The sequence below is a fragment of the Eucyclogobius newberryi genome, unplaced genomic scaffold (genome assembly GCF_026437365.1).
Source record: "Eucyclogobius newberryi isolate DKJ021-1_F unplaced genomic scaffold, fEucNew1.0.hap1 SCAF_3, whole genome shotgun sequence".
Taxonomy (NCBI): domain Eukaryota; kingdom Metazoa; phylum Chordata; class Actinopteri; order Gobiiformes; family Gobiidae; genus Eucyclogobius; species Eucyclogobius newberryi.
In genome coordinates this window covers 4036558-4052274 of record NW_027315945.1, presented here as the reverse complement: position 1 = coordinate 4052274, position 15717 = coordinate 4036558, and the positions used below count along the sequence as shown (strand labels likewise).

General features: G+C 45.5%; 1 protein-coding gene across 1 annotated transcript in view; it reads right to left on the bottom strand.

Annotated features, from left to right (window-relative positions):
- znf385d (zinc finger protein 385D) overlaps positions 1 to 15717 on the bottom strand; it is a 168939-nt gene that overhangs the window by 13429 nt on the left and 139793 nt on the right. The window contains exons 5-6 of the mRNA XM_072460720.1: positions 10486 to 10719; positions 5003 to 5184 (exon numbers count right to left, since the gene is read on the bottom strand). Coding sequence (XP_072316821.1) covers positions 5003 to 5184; positions 10486 to 10719 — 416 coding nt within the window. The remainder of the gene's footprint in view (positions 1 to 5002; positions 5185 to 10485; positions 10720 to 15717) is intronic.

Below are 15717 nucleotides of genomic sequence, written 5' to 3'. Positions count from 1 at the left end.
GCAAACAATTGAAAAAGCAAACATATAGATTAGATTCATCATCACTTTTTCATTTGTTTGCATTGTATATCCCTCCATCTCCCCGTTTGGTAATAAATGATGTATAATTGTCAGACCTTGTCACAATAAAGCTGCTTCTGTAGCTGGAATACGCCACGGAATTAGCTGCTGATGCAGAAGAACTTCAGAGGTTTCTTTTTGCCACCATCTTGGATTATTTATGTCAATCCAGCAAGGGACTAAGGATGGAAACCTTCTTTGGCAATAATCCTGCATATTTAACGGTAGAATGCATTGTCCCTTTATTACATAAAAACATAAACATAAATGAATCTATAAAAGTACACGACAGCACATTTGTGGCGCAGCAGCCTAAATGCCGGAACATGTCGGCCTCGGTGAAACTGAGATAAACCCAAAAAAAGATATTTTTTTTCAAATGTGTGATTTTCGTTTCTTTGCAGAATGTGCTAGTTGAAGTTATGAATAAGCCCCTGTGTGCTTCAGATAACACTATTGGTTGTCTTAAACATATACATTAAGCTGTTAAAAATGTGGAGTTTTCGGGTCTTTTTCCTGCTCTCCTGGGGGGCCTCACCTTTTTCTAGCCAACGTGTTGTTTACATTTTCCACCAATCAGCTGTGAACCACATGGCAGCTGCTGCTCCGTGTTTTCATCTCATTACTCCAGACCGTCTGCAGAGCACAGTCTTCAGAGCTTACATTTCCTGGACTACATTGCAACGGAACTGTTTACTCAGGTCCACTTTTACTTTACTACTAAATTATTGCTTTAACGCTGTGTTTTAAGGCGGTCTCGTGATCACTTTAGAATCTTACTTGTCTGCTCCGGTGGAGCTAATGCTAAGCTAACATGTTGCTTCAGTGCACTCTGCAATACAGGCTTAATGTGACTACTTGCTTTTATCACCATGTTATCGGGTTATTTTTTGGCGTGGGTTGGCCCGTGGGTTGTGTGGGTCGTGCTTTGTGTGTGTTTTATGGTGCTAAACCGGCTGTTACCCCCACAGCCCGGAGCTTATTTTTCGGCGTGGGAAGGCGTGCTTTTACGAGCCGTGTTATCTCAAGGTTTGCTAGCATCGCTAGCCGAGGGCAGATGTCCCAATATCTCCGCGTTTTGCATCTTAAATACACCGTTAACGTCACAATGTGAACTGTTATCTGTGAAGCGTGTTATTCCCATATTACTGTTAACCCTAATCCTTTTTTCCCCTTTTCAGAATTGGCAAAGACACCCTGACTGACATGACCTGTCTCTACGTGAAGTCTGCTAAGGAGCGTGGTAAGTGTAAAACATTATTTTGGTGATTTTCATGTTTTAATGATTAGAGTATAATTAACCATAAGCAACATCTGTTTTTTAGGTGAGCCTGCAGTTTGTACATCAAGCTTCAGATCACTGTGGAAACAGCTTCTCCCACACATCAGAAGCTGCAGGCCACGCACAGATCTCTACAACAGAATCTAATGGGCTGTCTTTGGACCTTCACCGCCAGCAAGCAAAGACATCAGGATGCTTTACAGCTTTGACTTTGCACAGCAGGTACTAATAATAGTGCAAATGCAGAATAGCAATTATATAGACGTATACGTCTTAATCAAATGTCATATGTATTAATCTAATCTCCTTTCTCTCTCTCTCTCTGTCTACTACAGATACACTTTCCGTCCAACCCTCTGCAGCCGAGGCCAAGCTTCACTACACAATGGACATCCACTTCCTCATTGCTGGCCACACCAAATTCTCCCCTGATTGTGGCTTTGGACTTATCAAGCGAGCATACATGAGGACCAGGGTTGACACTTTGGAAGACATCGCTGAGGTTAGTTTACATTATTTGACTACTGTAATGTGTAAACATTAGTCTGGCAAAACTTCAGTGCTGCTCTCTGCTTAAGATATGTTTCTTCTGTTCTCATTTTTTTTACATTGTCGCCCTTGTCATCAGGGAGTGGAAAACAGCTCTCCTGAGTCTCACCTCAGTATCCCACAGCTTGTTGGAACGGCGGATGGCAAAGTGTTTGTCAAGAACTTGGACTGGCAGAAGCATCTGAGTCCCTTCTTCAGACGGCTTCCAAAGATCAAGAGTTATCAGCACTTCAGGTATTTATATTGAAACTCTCACATTGGGTTAAAAAAATAAATAGTTAATGAGTGTTTTATGTGAAATAGTTAGCCATTTCTTAAATGTCCTGTTATTTGTTTACAGCTTTGATGCCAAGAGCCGAGAGTCACAGCACAGAAGAGTGCACAGAGGAAGAAGAGGATGAGGATGTGATCTCTGATGTAATTAGACTCTGGTGGTGTACATATCATATCTATTATCTCATATCTCATATATTCAAAGCCATGGACCCGTTGTAGTTCGTATACCTGGCCCTGGCATCTGTTTATAAGAGTTCTTCTATTAAGAGTGTTTTTTAAACTTCCCATAAGTTACTGTCCTTTCCCCCTGTATCTACTGCGTTGTAACATTAGAGGCTATCTTAACATTAAAGGCTATCTTATCTTATCTTATCTTTTGTTGTTTGTGTTGAATCATTCAGTGCACCATTGTTGGTGCAGTGAATCACCTGTGAATTATGTTTATCGACAAATGCAATGAACCCTATTCTGATTCTGATTCTTTGATTCTATTCAGGGCCTTTTGTAATCCAAGTATTTCCATTTTAATATAGTAACTTCTAATTCTGATTCAAGTCCAGTTACCATCAATAACACTCCTCTTGAGTCTTGAGTGACAGCTGTAGGGGGAGGTGCTGTCAGTGTGACAGGGGGGAGGGCTTATCTCAATGAGATGCAAATGAGCCCCGCCCCCTGTGACTCTGGGCTCACTCAGGTGAGAAACTTTGAGCCCAGTTTTCTCAGTGAAAGGTTTTGAGAGTTGTTTACATTCAAATGACCACAACTTACTTAAATATGATCAGATCTACATGAGTGAGACATCATTGGAAAGATTTGAATTCACACTTTCAGAATCTGTGAATAACTCTAAATGTCTCCGGGTAGACATGTAACTGGTTTTTGGCACGGTCAGTCACATTTGTTTATGGGGTCTGTTTGATCAAACAAAGCACGCTGGGAAAATGAAGGGGTCCGCGGTAAAGGGCGGCTCGTGGAACTTTTTGTTCCCATGCCCTGATCTGGCCCAATCAGATGTCAGTCTCCTCATGTGTTACACGGCACTGCATTTCCCATCATGCATTTGGGCAAGGACTACAAAGCCCAAATCACAATCAGTACAACTGCGTGGGTACCTAGCATCTCAGAGAAAACTTTCCAGTTGCTTATTATCGTCCTGTGTAATTCCCTCTGCAGCCAGTAGATGGCGTAAAAACTCATGGAAAACAGCAGAGATACAGATGTTAAAAAACACTTCAAAAACAAAACAGGCCAATCTAGGTACTCTAGAGCATGTGCTTGTGATAATAATACAATAAATAAATAATGCTTGTCCTTCGAGATAGATTCGTGGGCCTTGATATGGATTTTACAATTTGACTTAAATCATCCCCTCCCTAAGCAGCACATGCACTCGGCTCCTGATGCAGTTGTTCAGTTGAAAATAGCCTCATAGCACTTTTAGCGGGCAACAGTGGTGGTTTCCAATGAAAATCTCCAGTTAAGTCAACAGCGCTCGCCATTTGTATAAGCCTCTTACAAAACAGATCATGAACTTTCGTGGTGGAAATCTGCCTTTTGTCATAGTTAAGCTGATAAGAAAACCTTCGGCGCTCAACCACGGATAAGTAAACTTGTAGAATCATATTTACTTGAACCATGACCCGTGCATTTGAGGATGTGCTGACAGAGGGACAAATCTCACAATGTCTTCCCCATTACGCAACCTCTTTCCTCAGCTCTGAGCTGTGAAAAGCTGGTTTGGCCGATTGGTCACAGAGGATTGGTGCGGATATGGCACAAGTAGAAATGGCCGACGTTCAAAGTGCTCTGAGATCGACCCCAAACGCCACTCGGGAGATTATATTTAGACAGAAATCACCGAGCTGGAGGCAGCAGTCTGAGGCTGAAATATTCCACAACAAAAAGATCAAACGCTGCGAGGAAACAAGCTCCTGCTGACTCTGGACTAAAAGTTGTTAATATAATTTTATGCTGTGAAAAAACAAGCATTGCATATTTTGCATTATGTTTAGCTGTAATCTATTTAAGTGGATGTCACGAGAAGAGCATTTAAGTAAATTGGTAGGTTGGATATACCTATTTCATCTGGATTCTAGTCTTAACCTCCTAAATGTTCCCTTCCAATGAGCGCAAATTAACCCAAGAAACACATCGTATACGATAAACGTGGCAGTTTAAAAGAAGAAAAGTTTGAATCAACACGGCTTGATTTGACTTTCTCATTGAAAGGCCCTCCAGCTTTGTGAATTAATCATCTAAAGGTCGGACCACACAGGATTTCTTAAACAATTTATAATTGAGCGTGCGTTGAGCGTGCGTTGAGCGTGTCTTGAGTGTGCGTTGGGTGTGCGTTGGGCGTGTGTTGGCTGTGCGTGGGCGTGCGTTGAGCGTGCGTTGGGTGTGCGTTGAACGTGTGTTGGATGTGCGTGGGCGTGCGTTGGGTGTGCATTGGACGTGTGTTGGACGTGTGTTGAGCGTACGTTGAGCGTGCGTTAAGTGTGTGTTGAGCGTGTATTGAGCGTGTCTTGAGCGTGCGTTGGGTGTGCATTGGGTGTGCGTTGGGCGTGCGTTGGACGTGCGTTGGGCGTGCGTTGGGCGTGTGTTGGGCGTGTGTTGGGCGTGTGTTGGACGTGTGTTGGACGTGTGTTGAGCGTACGTTGAGCGTGTGTTAAGTGTGTGTTGAGCGTGTATTGAGCATGTCTTGAGCGTGCGTTGAGCGTGTGTTGGGCATGTGTTGGACGTGCATTGAGCGTACGTTGAGCGTGCTTTGGGCGTGCGTTGAGCGTGCTTTGGGCGTGCGTTGAGCGTGCTTTGGGCGTGCGTTGGCCGTGCTACCTGCTTGAGCTGCGTCTCTGAGTTGACGTGCACATCGCAGATCTCGCAGAAGAAGGTTTTGTTCTGCAGCCCAGTGGAGGAGCCGGGCACTGGGGTCACTTTGCTCTTGACTCCGGCCCTGGGGAAGGATTTGATGGGGCCCAGTCCAGTGCGCGCCTCCAGCATGGTCTTGTGCTTCGTACCTGAGCAACAAAAACGAAACACGAAACAATGCTGTCAAGAATAGCTTGGTCACACAGAGAAATGTACTTATTTAGTATTCTGCACAAAAGAGTATTCCTCGGTTTGGATTGTTGAGCGCGTAATTTTGGTGGAACCGTTGGTGCAAAGAATCATAGAACGGTTTTAGTGGATGGTGAAAGCAACAGTATGTAACTTTGTGGAGGTGGAAAGTGCTGCGTGAGGCCATGGAAATAGAGAGCTGTGGAATATTACAGCTTAAGGAACAATATTTCCATGGAAACAAGCAGCAAGAGGCTCTTCCTCCAGGCCAAGTACGAGTCAGGTTTGTGGAGATCCATTCACAGTAAGGACACAAATATAGTTGTTTTTTTGTGATTTAAATTTGTCAATATAAAAATACTTTTATTTTTGCCTATTTTTGGCGAGAAAGTTACAAACTGGGGCTTTATTAGACCTCAGCGAACACGCTGGCCTGACCAACCATCACCACACTCTTTGTAGCATATCCTGCCTTCCTGAATTCAAATGGGTGTGATTGACAGGTAGATTAACCAATCAGAGAAATGCAAGGTTCATTCCTGTCAAACAAGAGAGCGCGGATTCTGCAGCATCAACAAATGAAGCACTAAACTCTGAATCTGCCATAAAAGAAGTTGTATACATTTAGTTCTGAAAGTTACGAGGACAGAGACATGTCGTCCACTTTTGAGAGACAGATTTGTGACTGTGTTTTTGTGATGTGTTTTAATGCCCTGTTTGCTCTGACCATTCAAACTGCTTAGGCATGTTACCGCTTTTGGATGTGTTTGAATGTGAACCCAGAACATTATAAAACCAAAATCACAAATCTTGTCAGAAAACAGATGGATCAGATTAGATATTTATGTCCTAAATGGTTGAGTTGAGTCCAAATAAAGCTGGAGAAGTGTGAGGCTGCTATTAGTTTCCCTCTGACAGGCCGTGGCCCCTGGAGCTGCAGCGATACATCTGGTCAGAGCTCTCTGAGGAGCAGCGTGAGTCACAAAGTCTTGTAAACGTCCTCGTAAAGATCAGAGCTGCGCCTGGACCCTCGGGTCGGCCCCAGATCAACTCTGGAACTCTTTCAAATATCAACCCTCTGTCGCAGCCTTCAGGAAGGTTAAGTAGGTTCAAACGATACGAGAACCTTCGGACTCGTGAACCTTCGGACTCGTGAACCTTCGGACTCGTGAACCTTCGGACTCGTGAACCTTCGGACTCGTGAACCTTCGGACTCGCGGACTCGTGAACCTTCGGACTCGTGAACCTTCGGACTCGTGAACCTTCGGACTCGTGAACCTTCGGACTCGCGAACCTTCGGACTCGCGAACCTTCGGACTCGCGAACCTTCGGACTCGCGAACCTTCGGACTCGTGAACCTTCGGACTCGCGAACTTTCGGACTCGCGAACTTTCGGACTCGCGAACCTTCGGACCCGCGAACCTTCGGACCCGCGAACCTTCGGACTCGCGAACCTTCGGACTCGCGAACCTTCGGACTCGCGAACTTTCGGACTCGCGAACTTTCGGACTCGCGAACTTTCGGACTCGCGAACCTTCGGACTCGCGAACCTTCGGACTCGCGAACTTTCGGACTCGCGAACCTTCGGACTCGCGAACCTTCGGACTCGCGAACCTTCGGACTCGCGAACCTTCGGACTCGCGAACCTTCGGACTCGCGAACTTTCGGACTCGCGAACTTTCGGACTCGCGAACTTTCGGACTCGTGAACCTTCGGACTCGTGAACCTTCGGACTCGCGAACTTTCGGACTCGCGAACCTTCGGACTCGCGAACCTTCGGACTCGCGAACCTTCGGACTCGTGAACCTTCGGACTCGCGAACTTTTGGACTCATGAACCTTCGGACTCGTGAACCTTCGGACTCGCTAACTTTCGGACTCGCGAACTTTCGGACTCGCGAACCTTCGGACTCGTGAACCTTCGGACTCGCAAACTTTCGGACTCGCGAACCTTCGGACTCGCGAACCTTCGGACTCGCGAACTTTCGGACTCGCGAACTTTCGGACTCGCTACCTTCGGACTCGCGAACCTTCGGACTCGCGAACTTTCGGACTCGCGAACTTTCGGACTCGCGAACCTTCGGACTCGCGAACCTTCGGACTCGCGAACCTTCGGACTCGCGAACCTTCGGACTCGCGAACTTTCGGACTCGTGAACCTTCGGACTCGTGAACTTTCGGACTCGCGAACCTTCGGACTCGCGAACCTTCGGACTCACGAACTTTCGGACTCGTGAACCTTCGGACTCGTGAACCTTCGGACTAGCGAACTTTCGGACTCGCGAACCTTCGGACTCGTGAACCTTCGGACTCGTGAACCTTCGGACTCGCGAACTTTCGGACTCGCGAACCTTCGGACTCGCGAACCTTCGGACTCGCGAACCTTCGGACTCGCGAACCTTCGGACTCGCGGACCCGAACCTTCGGACTCGTGAACCTTCGGACTCGCGAACTTTCGGACTCGTGAACCTTCGGACTCGCGAACCTTCGGACTCGCGAACCTTCGGACTCGCGGACCCGAACCTTCGGACTCGTGGGCAGCCACCCTAATGCCACATAGAAACTGTTTTATGAAACACCAACAGTTGTTTGTGTTTTTATTTCCTCTTCATGTAGTAATTGTTACTCTGCATTATAAGTTACAGTATCACTGAGATTTTTGTTTTGCTCTTTACAATCTGACATTTTATAAAGTGTAAAATTGAATTTCATGTCAAATGTATTTTCTCACAAACGGTATCTGCTTCTAAGTTATAGTACTATCATTACCAAAAGTGGAAATAAAGTGTGTTTATTTAATTAATTCAGTTGTAAATGTGTATTTATAATATATATCCATACAGTCAATGTTAAATATTCAATTTTGGACATTTAAATAAAAAATAAACACGGTAAATGGTCACATTTACGTCAAGGTACTCAAAGCGCTTTACATCAAGGAACCAGTCACCCATTCACACACCAGATGTTCGCAGACACTGGGGGTGAATTGGGTTAAGTGTCTTGCCAAAGGACACAACGGCAGTATTCACATGAGGCAGCTGCGATTGCACCGCCAACCTGCAAGCCAGTGGATCTGACCGCTCTGACCGAGCGGGGAGTCGAACCGCCGACCTTTGGATCAGAAGACGAGGACTCTAGCACTAACGCCCCCTATATTTTGGGAACTATAAAGTTCCCTCTCATACAGGTTTGAGGTAACCATGGCATATCGCAGTCATATCAACCGAAGAGAATGCAATCATTTAAAGTTTAGCTCTGGATTTAACATAAAGACATGTTAAAGTTATCGCAGCCTGTGCCAAACATGCCTAAAGATTCTAGAGTAGGATTAGGAGTGGAGCACTTCACTGGGAGGACCTCTCCTTCACTGTGATTCTCCCGTAGTTTCTCCTTCAGGAAAGGAGATGCTGCGACATCTGATCATTTCCTACCAACATTGTATATTCTGTTTTTCACTGTTGCTAAAAAAAATAATTGAATTGAATTAAGTAATACAAATATATATAAAATCACAGTACAGGTGCTCCACAAAGGTTCAATTCAGGTCTAGAGTTACGTATCATGGGTAAGGTACAAGGGAGTCCGACTGGTCAGATTAAAAGTATTTAATAAATATTCAAAGGACACATATTATGCCAAATGAAAAACACACATGGAGTAGCATGTAGCTTTAGCCACACAAGTTTGATGAATCCTGGTGAGTGAGTCCTCTCCCTCAGAGCCTCAGAAAACACTTCCACTTCCAAATGTTGAGCTCTGAGATATTCTGCACTTTAGTTTTAGAATTTCTTGTAGTCAGACCTGTATTTACTGTTGTACCGTGACATGTTTGGGCTGCACTCTGCCACCGTCCTCAGAAGTGTCCCTGGTGTTACAGGGACATGTCTGCTCAGGGGAGTTGTTGGTTACTGTCGGTGCAGCACTAAAATACTAGGATAAATTCTGGAGGACAAGAAAGCCCAGCATATCTGCCTCAAATCACGCTCATTACAACTGCATTTTACAGTCCTCAAACATGAGACGCCAAAGCAAAAGTACAAGAGCATGTTTAAAGTCCACTAAAAATACAAATAATGCAGAATATGTGTCTTCTAAAAGGCGTTGAAAGGCATTGGCGTATTGTACTTTACCCATTTCACATAAGTCTAATAAGGGTTACATTTGACCTATAACAAGTACATAAAAGAGCCGAGGAAAATCCCGATAAGCTGCGGGCTCTTGCACAAATCCAATAAAGTGTTTGCAACTCAAAAGACAAGCATTCTTATGGTGCCAGGGTTGGCCCCTCCACAGATCTGACCTCATGAGTTTTATGTCCAACCTTGGAGACAAGCAGGTGGCCAAAAAGTTTTAAGAGTGGTAAAAATAGTCTTTTTGTGGTTTCAGCGCGGCCGACAGCTCACTGGAGCAGAAGCTCACTGTATGGAGTTGTTTCCATGGAGACGTAGGCGGAGCGCAGGTTAACAGTTATTTAGTCCTCTCTGATCATATATGTGTCTGTCTACCTTCAACAAAGGATCACCTGGGTGATGAGGCTTTGGACACTCTGCGTCTCCCTCTGCAGACCTGGACATGAGTTTGTGAGATCTGCTGTGGGGCTCTGCTTTAGACCCCAAAGTACACTTCTAGTCTCATCAAAAGCAGCTGAAAATGATGTTTCATTCACGTGTTTCATAGTCCTGCAGGTTTCTCTTGTTTTCCTGTCCAGAGCTCCACACGCCTCCTGTGGCTGCTCTTTCCTTTGTCTTTAAGTGCTCAGAAATTTCAACGCTCAAACTGCCTCTTTTAAGTAGCTTAGTCTTTTCACATGGGCAGACTTATTTTGTTGTTGCTACAATTGTATTTTATGTCAAACTTTCATGATAACTATTTTCTAGATTCTTTAAAGTAAACAGAACTGTTCCATATATTAGTTCTGTAGTGGATTTCCAATGGGAGCGTTAGAAGCACCAGAAGTGTTCTTCAAATTAGCCTGAACGTTAACGACCATGTAATATACAGCCAGTCCAGCACTTCTCCCACACTCTGGAGGGGTGGAAGTGGACCACCTCAGCCTGACCGGTTCACCGCAGTCGGTGGTCAGGGCAAACGCCTCTGTGCATTTACCACAGGGGTCAGGAAAGAGGGACCACCCAAACTTACAAACTGGGCCTTATTACAATGAATGCATTAGTGCCGCTGGTGCACAACACGTACATAGAAACATACATACTGCTTTTCATTTCTATTAGAGTCCCATAACGTAATGACCCTAACTGACCGCTGTTGTGTGCGTCCAGCTGAGAGGCCGAGTTGACGGCCACTCGACAAAGCGAGCAGTACAGCAGCCTCTTGGCCTTTTCCTCCTCTGTCTCCTTGTCCTCCGGCCCCGCCTCCGCCTCGGCACCTGGGTCCTGCTCCGGCTCTGAGGGGGGGTCTGTGAGGGGGGGCTCTGGGTCAGGTCTGCACACGGGCCCCGGGGCCACCACTGAGGGGCCTGACGCTGGAGAAACATCTGCAGACAAAACAGAAGGACTTGTTTTATTCAGACATTTTCAAAAGTCAAGACAATTGTCACTGTAATAATAATAATAATAATAATAATAATATATATATATATATATATATATATATATATATATATATATGTTTATATATATGTTTATATATATATATATATATATATATGTATATATATATGTATATATATATATATATATGTATATATATATATATATATATGTATATATATATATATATATATATATATTTATATATATGTATATATATATATATATATATATATATATATATATATATATATATATTTAAATATGATATATTTAGAACAATAAGAAAAATGGTTACTTCATGGATTTGTCTCCTATTGAATGATAAGTAGGTACAGACCCCAAAACATGCATTTGTTTTTATGAATTTTATGAACACCCAATAGCCTAAAGAATATAATGCATGACTGTGATACAAATGTTCTGACTGTTAAAAGTGCCTATGGCGGGTTGGACTCAATTTACTAGAAAGCAGATGAAATAATACAATTTAACTAAAAGATGTTGCCAAAAGTGTTAAAAACTCTATTCCCAGTTTAACAATCATGACATCACACAAGGAAATCCTATAACTGTAACCTAGCAACCAAGTTGTACACTGGGGTGAAGCTCCTCTAATGTGCATATGAGTGATCTGAGAACGTTGTGCCTCTGCTGGGAATGTGATCTGCTGCAGACTTCCATCTCTGCAGGACTCTGGGACGAACAGGTCGGATCACAGCTGATCCTTCTCACCCTGGACACGGACTATTTGAGCCACTCCCCTCAGGCAGGAGGCCACTCCCCTCAGGCAGGAGGCCGCTCCCCTCAGGCAGGAGGCCGCTCCCCTCAGGCAGGAGGCCACTCCCCTCAGGCAGGAGGCCGCTCCCCTCAGGCAGGAGGCCACTCCCCTCAGGCAGGAGGCCACTCCCCCCAGGCAGAAGGCCGCTCCCCTCAGGCAGGAGGCCGCTCCCCTCAGGCAGGAGGCCGCTCCCCTCAGGCAGGAGGCCGCTCCCCTCAGGCAGGAGGCCGCTCCCCTCAGGCAGGAGGCCGCTCCCCTCAGGCAGGAGGCCACTCCCCTCAGGCAGGAGGCCGCTCCCCTCAGGCAGGAGGCCGCTCCCCTCAGGCAGGAGGCCACTCCCCTCAGGCAGGAGGCCGCTCCCCTCAGGCAGGAGGTAACGGTCCATCTGGACCAGAACCTCCCGCCACAAGAACAGTTTCTTTCCCTCTGATGTTGGACTCATGAACACTTCTTAAACACTTGAACAATAATTGAATCACTCACTGCACTGTTCACTTTCTGCACCACATATGTACATTCAACTGTAAATGTGTGTACATAGTAAGCCTGTTTTTATTTGTTTATCCTATAGCAGATTTAAATTGTTTTTCTTTTTGACTTATATAGGTTGTTTTAACATTGTTGTTTTATGTTGGACTGAATCACCAAAACAAGTTTCTATGTTTGTGAATTCTGTTCATTGACAATGGCAATAAACCTTTTCTAAAACTCTGCATAAACACGTTATATTCTCAGTACAGAACCGAGCATGAGCTTTAAGGACTTTGAGACAATTAGATCAACCTCGTCTTGAACAGCTTTTACTTTGCTGTATCCTTTTTTCAGGTCTGTAAACAGTATGTACAGGAAGTATATCAAACATGTACATATCATGTGTACATAATGGGGGCGGGGTTCAAGTATCACTTCATCTCACTCCTTTTCAAGCAAAGATAATTTTGTTAAGAAAAACATTACAATAAAATAAAATGTGTCATTTAAGCATGTAATACATTCAAGATGACCATATTTATCTTATTTAAATTCTTCATATATATTACAAGGATAATATCTGCTGTCGCAGAGGCAAAAACCCCGGGGCTGGGAGGAGTTCGAGGAGGAGCCATGGAGGAGGAGCCATGGAGGAGGAAGCAGTGCCTCACCAACACCGTTTAATGAGTTTCTCTAAAACTAAATAAGAAATCCAAAATATTTGAACGCTCTGTCCATTTTTGACATTCAAATGTCCCAAGTATGTGACATGTTGGCTGTTTTTACACATAAAATGTCTTGATGATGAAAAATGTATACAAAATGTTTTTCTTGCATTGTCTGAGTGAACGACAGCAGAAGTTCAGTTTAAATATATGATGTTTTTCTTTTCACTTTAAATGATATGAAACACCTTCATATAGGTTAATATACCTGAATTCATATTTAAACGGTCAGGAAATTGTGCCAAACGTTTGGATGACCTCTGAGTCTCCCTAGTGTGATCAATGCGTTTTTGAAAGATTGTTCCACTTTAGCCTCAGAAACTCTCATTTATATTTACAACCACTTTTATGCCACCAAATAATGTCAAAATGAGACAAAATCATGACATATACGTGACTCAATGGCACAGATTTTGAATTCTAATTTGAAATGGATCGGCAAAAATGGGCAATGTTTATGAAATGTTTTATGAAATGAACTCCATATGCGTCCTTAAAAGTCCCTCCTGGTTGAAGCTAAAGCTGAAGTATGCAGTGCTTGTGGGCTGTGGTGTGTTATAGAACACCGTGTAGGTGCAGAGCCTACATTAGCACCCGTCCCGTCTTCACAGCTGCACCCTCGTCCTGCTGATATTTTTGGAAAGAGCTTAACGGGAATCGATACGTGCAATCCTTAAACAACAGCGTGTGGGGCGGAGGGCCGGGGCCACTTTTAGCAAATGAAATCTCGGTGCGGTCGATGCTACGCCGCCGTCGGCCGCGCGGCCAATCAATACTGAATTATGTCACTGTATTTTTGAGCGTTCACCTGTCGCCCGGGAGACGTTCTGAGCCCACACGGAACAGAATGATCTTACATCTCACACTTTCACATACACAATCATGAAACCAGATGAAACATATGCCCTAGTGCACTTAAAGCTTTCTACTACTTAAAGCTCATTTTTGCTCCATTTTCCTCATAAACAGCCACGTGCGTTCGAAGTGCACTTGCTGTAGCTTCAAACTGAATAATACTTCCAACCGTCAAGGCTGTTCTGGCGCATACACAGCAAAGTCAGTCACAAACACGGAGGCGTCCACATTTGTTGGACAAGTGCAGAGAAATCAAGGTGAGAGATGTGGTTATTTATTTTTTAGCTTGTTCTAGTCACTTGTTTGCGCTGTGTTCACTACTGTGTGAGTCCAGAGAGCTGCCAGACCACGCCCTCAGTGTGAGTCCAGAGAGCTGCCAGACCACGCCCTCAGTGTGAGTCCAGAGAGCTGCCAGACCACGCCCTCAGTGTGAGTCCAGAGAGCTACCAGACCACGCCCTCAGTGTGAGTCCAGAGAGCTGCCAGACCACGCCCTCAGTGTGAGTCCAGAGAGCTACCAGACCACGCCCTCAGTGTGAGTCCAGAGAGCTGCCAGACCACGCCCTCAGTGTGAGTCCAGAGAGCTACCAGACCACGCCCTCAGTGTCAGTCCAAAGAGCTGCCAGACCACGCCCTCAGTGTCAGTCCAAAGAGCTGCCAGACCACGCCCTCAGTGTGAGTCCAGAGAGCTGCCAGACCACGCCCTCAGTGTGAGTCCAGAGAGCTACCAGACCACGCCCTCAGTGTGAGTCCAGAGAGCTGCCAGACCACGCCCTCAGTGTGAGTCCAGAGAGCTACCAGACCACGCCCTCAGTGTGAGTCCAGAGAGCTACCAGACCACGCCCTCAGTGTCAGTCCAAAGAGCTGCCAGACCACGCCCTCAGTGTGAGTCCAGAGAGCTGCCAGACCACGCCCTCAGTGTGAGTCCAGAGAGCTACCAGACCACGCCCTCAGTGTGAGTCCAGAGAGCTGCCAGACCACGCCCTCAGTGTGAGTCCAGAGAGCTGCCAGACCACGCCCTCAGTGTGAGTCCAGAGAGCTGCCAGACCACGCCCTCAGTGTGAGTCCAGAGAGCTACCAGACCACGCCCTCAGTGTGAGTCCAGAGAGCTGCCAGACCACGCCCTCAGTGTGAGTCCAGAGAGCTACGTTGGTAAAAACCTGCACGAACTGTCCAAATGCATTCTCAATGGACGAATAAGCCACAAACCAGTGGAAAGAAAAGCCGACTACTACATGACCACATTCAGACCGAATAAACAGCTCGGTATAAAAGGGATAATGTTGCCACCATATCGATTGTTTTTGTTCAATATTGCCCAGATATATTGTGACCAGTGTCAGGAAATAGCTTCTTCTGTTCCTCTGACCAGAGGAGCTAACTACAGTCGTTAGTTAAGTCTATGGACCTACTCTAAGGTCTGATCTGTCACCTGAGTCCTACTGTCCCACTGTGCCCCTGATGGATCGTTCTACTCCTGTTAGCATACTCTGATTAGCACGATGGTTTCAACATGGCGAGGGCCCTCAGTTTGCTTCACCCCACCTCATATTTTGGCATAATCACACCTGAGCTCTTCTGCGCCCACGTTAACGCGACCTTCAAGGGCAAAATACGGTGTTAAAATGATCAGCGCATTGCACTTCTGGTTTATATGCAAGTTCAACCTGTGTTATTATTAGCTTTCAGTAGCGCAGATAAAGAGTTGACATTAAACTGCACAGGAAGTGAGTTTGCTGCAGCAGCGTCACCGACACCTCCAGCATGGACGTATGATCAAACTCACGAAGGGCACGGACATGGATCAAAGCGCCGTGTTCGTAGCCGTCCTCAGCGTGTCCTTAATCCCGCCTGCTCGTGGCGCTCTGCTTTATCGGCTGCAGTGGTGATGTTTTATGGTCACGATGATACAGAGCAGTTCAGCGTCGTACATCATCACATCGTACTGACACCCGGGCCGTGTCTCCGTCTCCCTGAGTTCAGTGAGAAGCAAATCTGGGCCTTAATCGGGCAAATCATCCTGTAGCGTGCCACTGTCGTCGATTTGTTTTGAGCAGACTGGCTTTTGAGTCTTAGATCCTCTTCCATGTCCAGTTGTACACGGCGCCACCG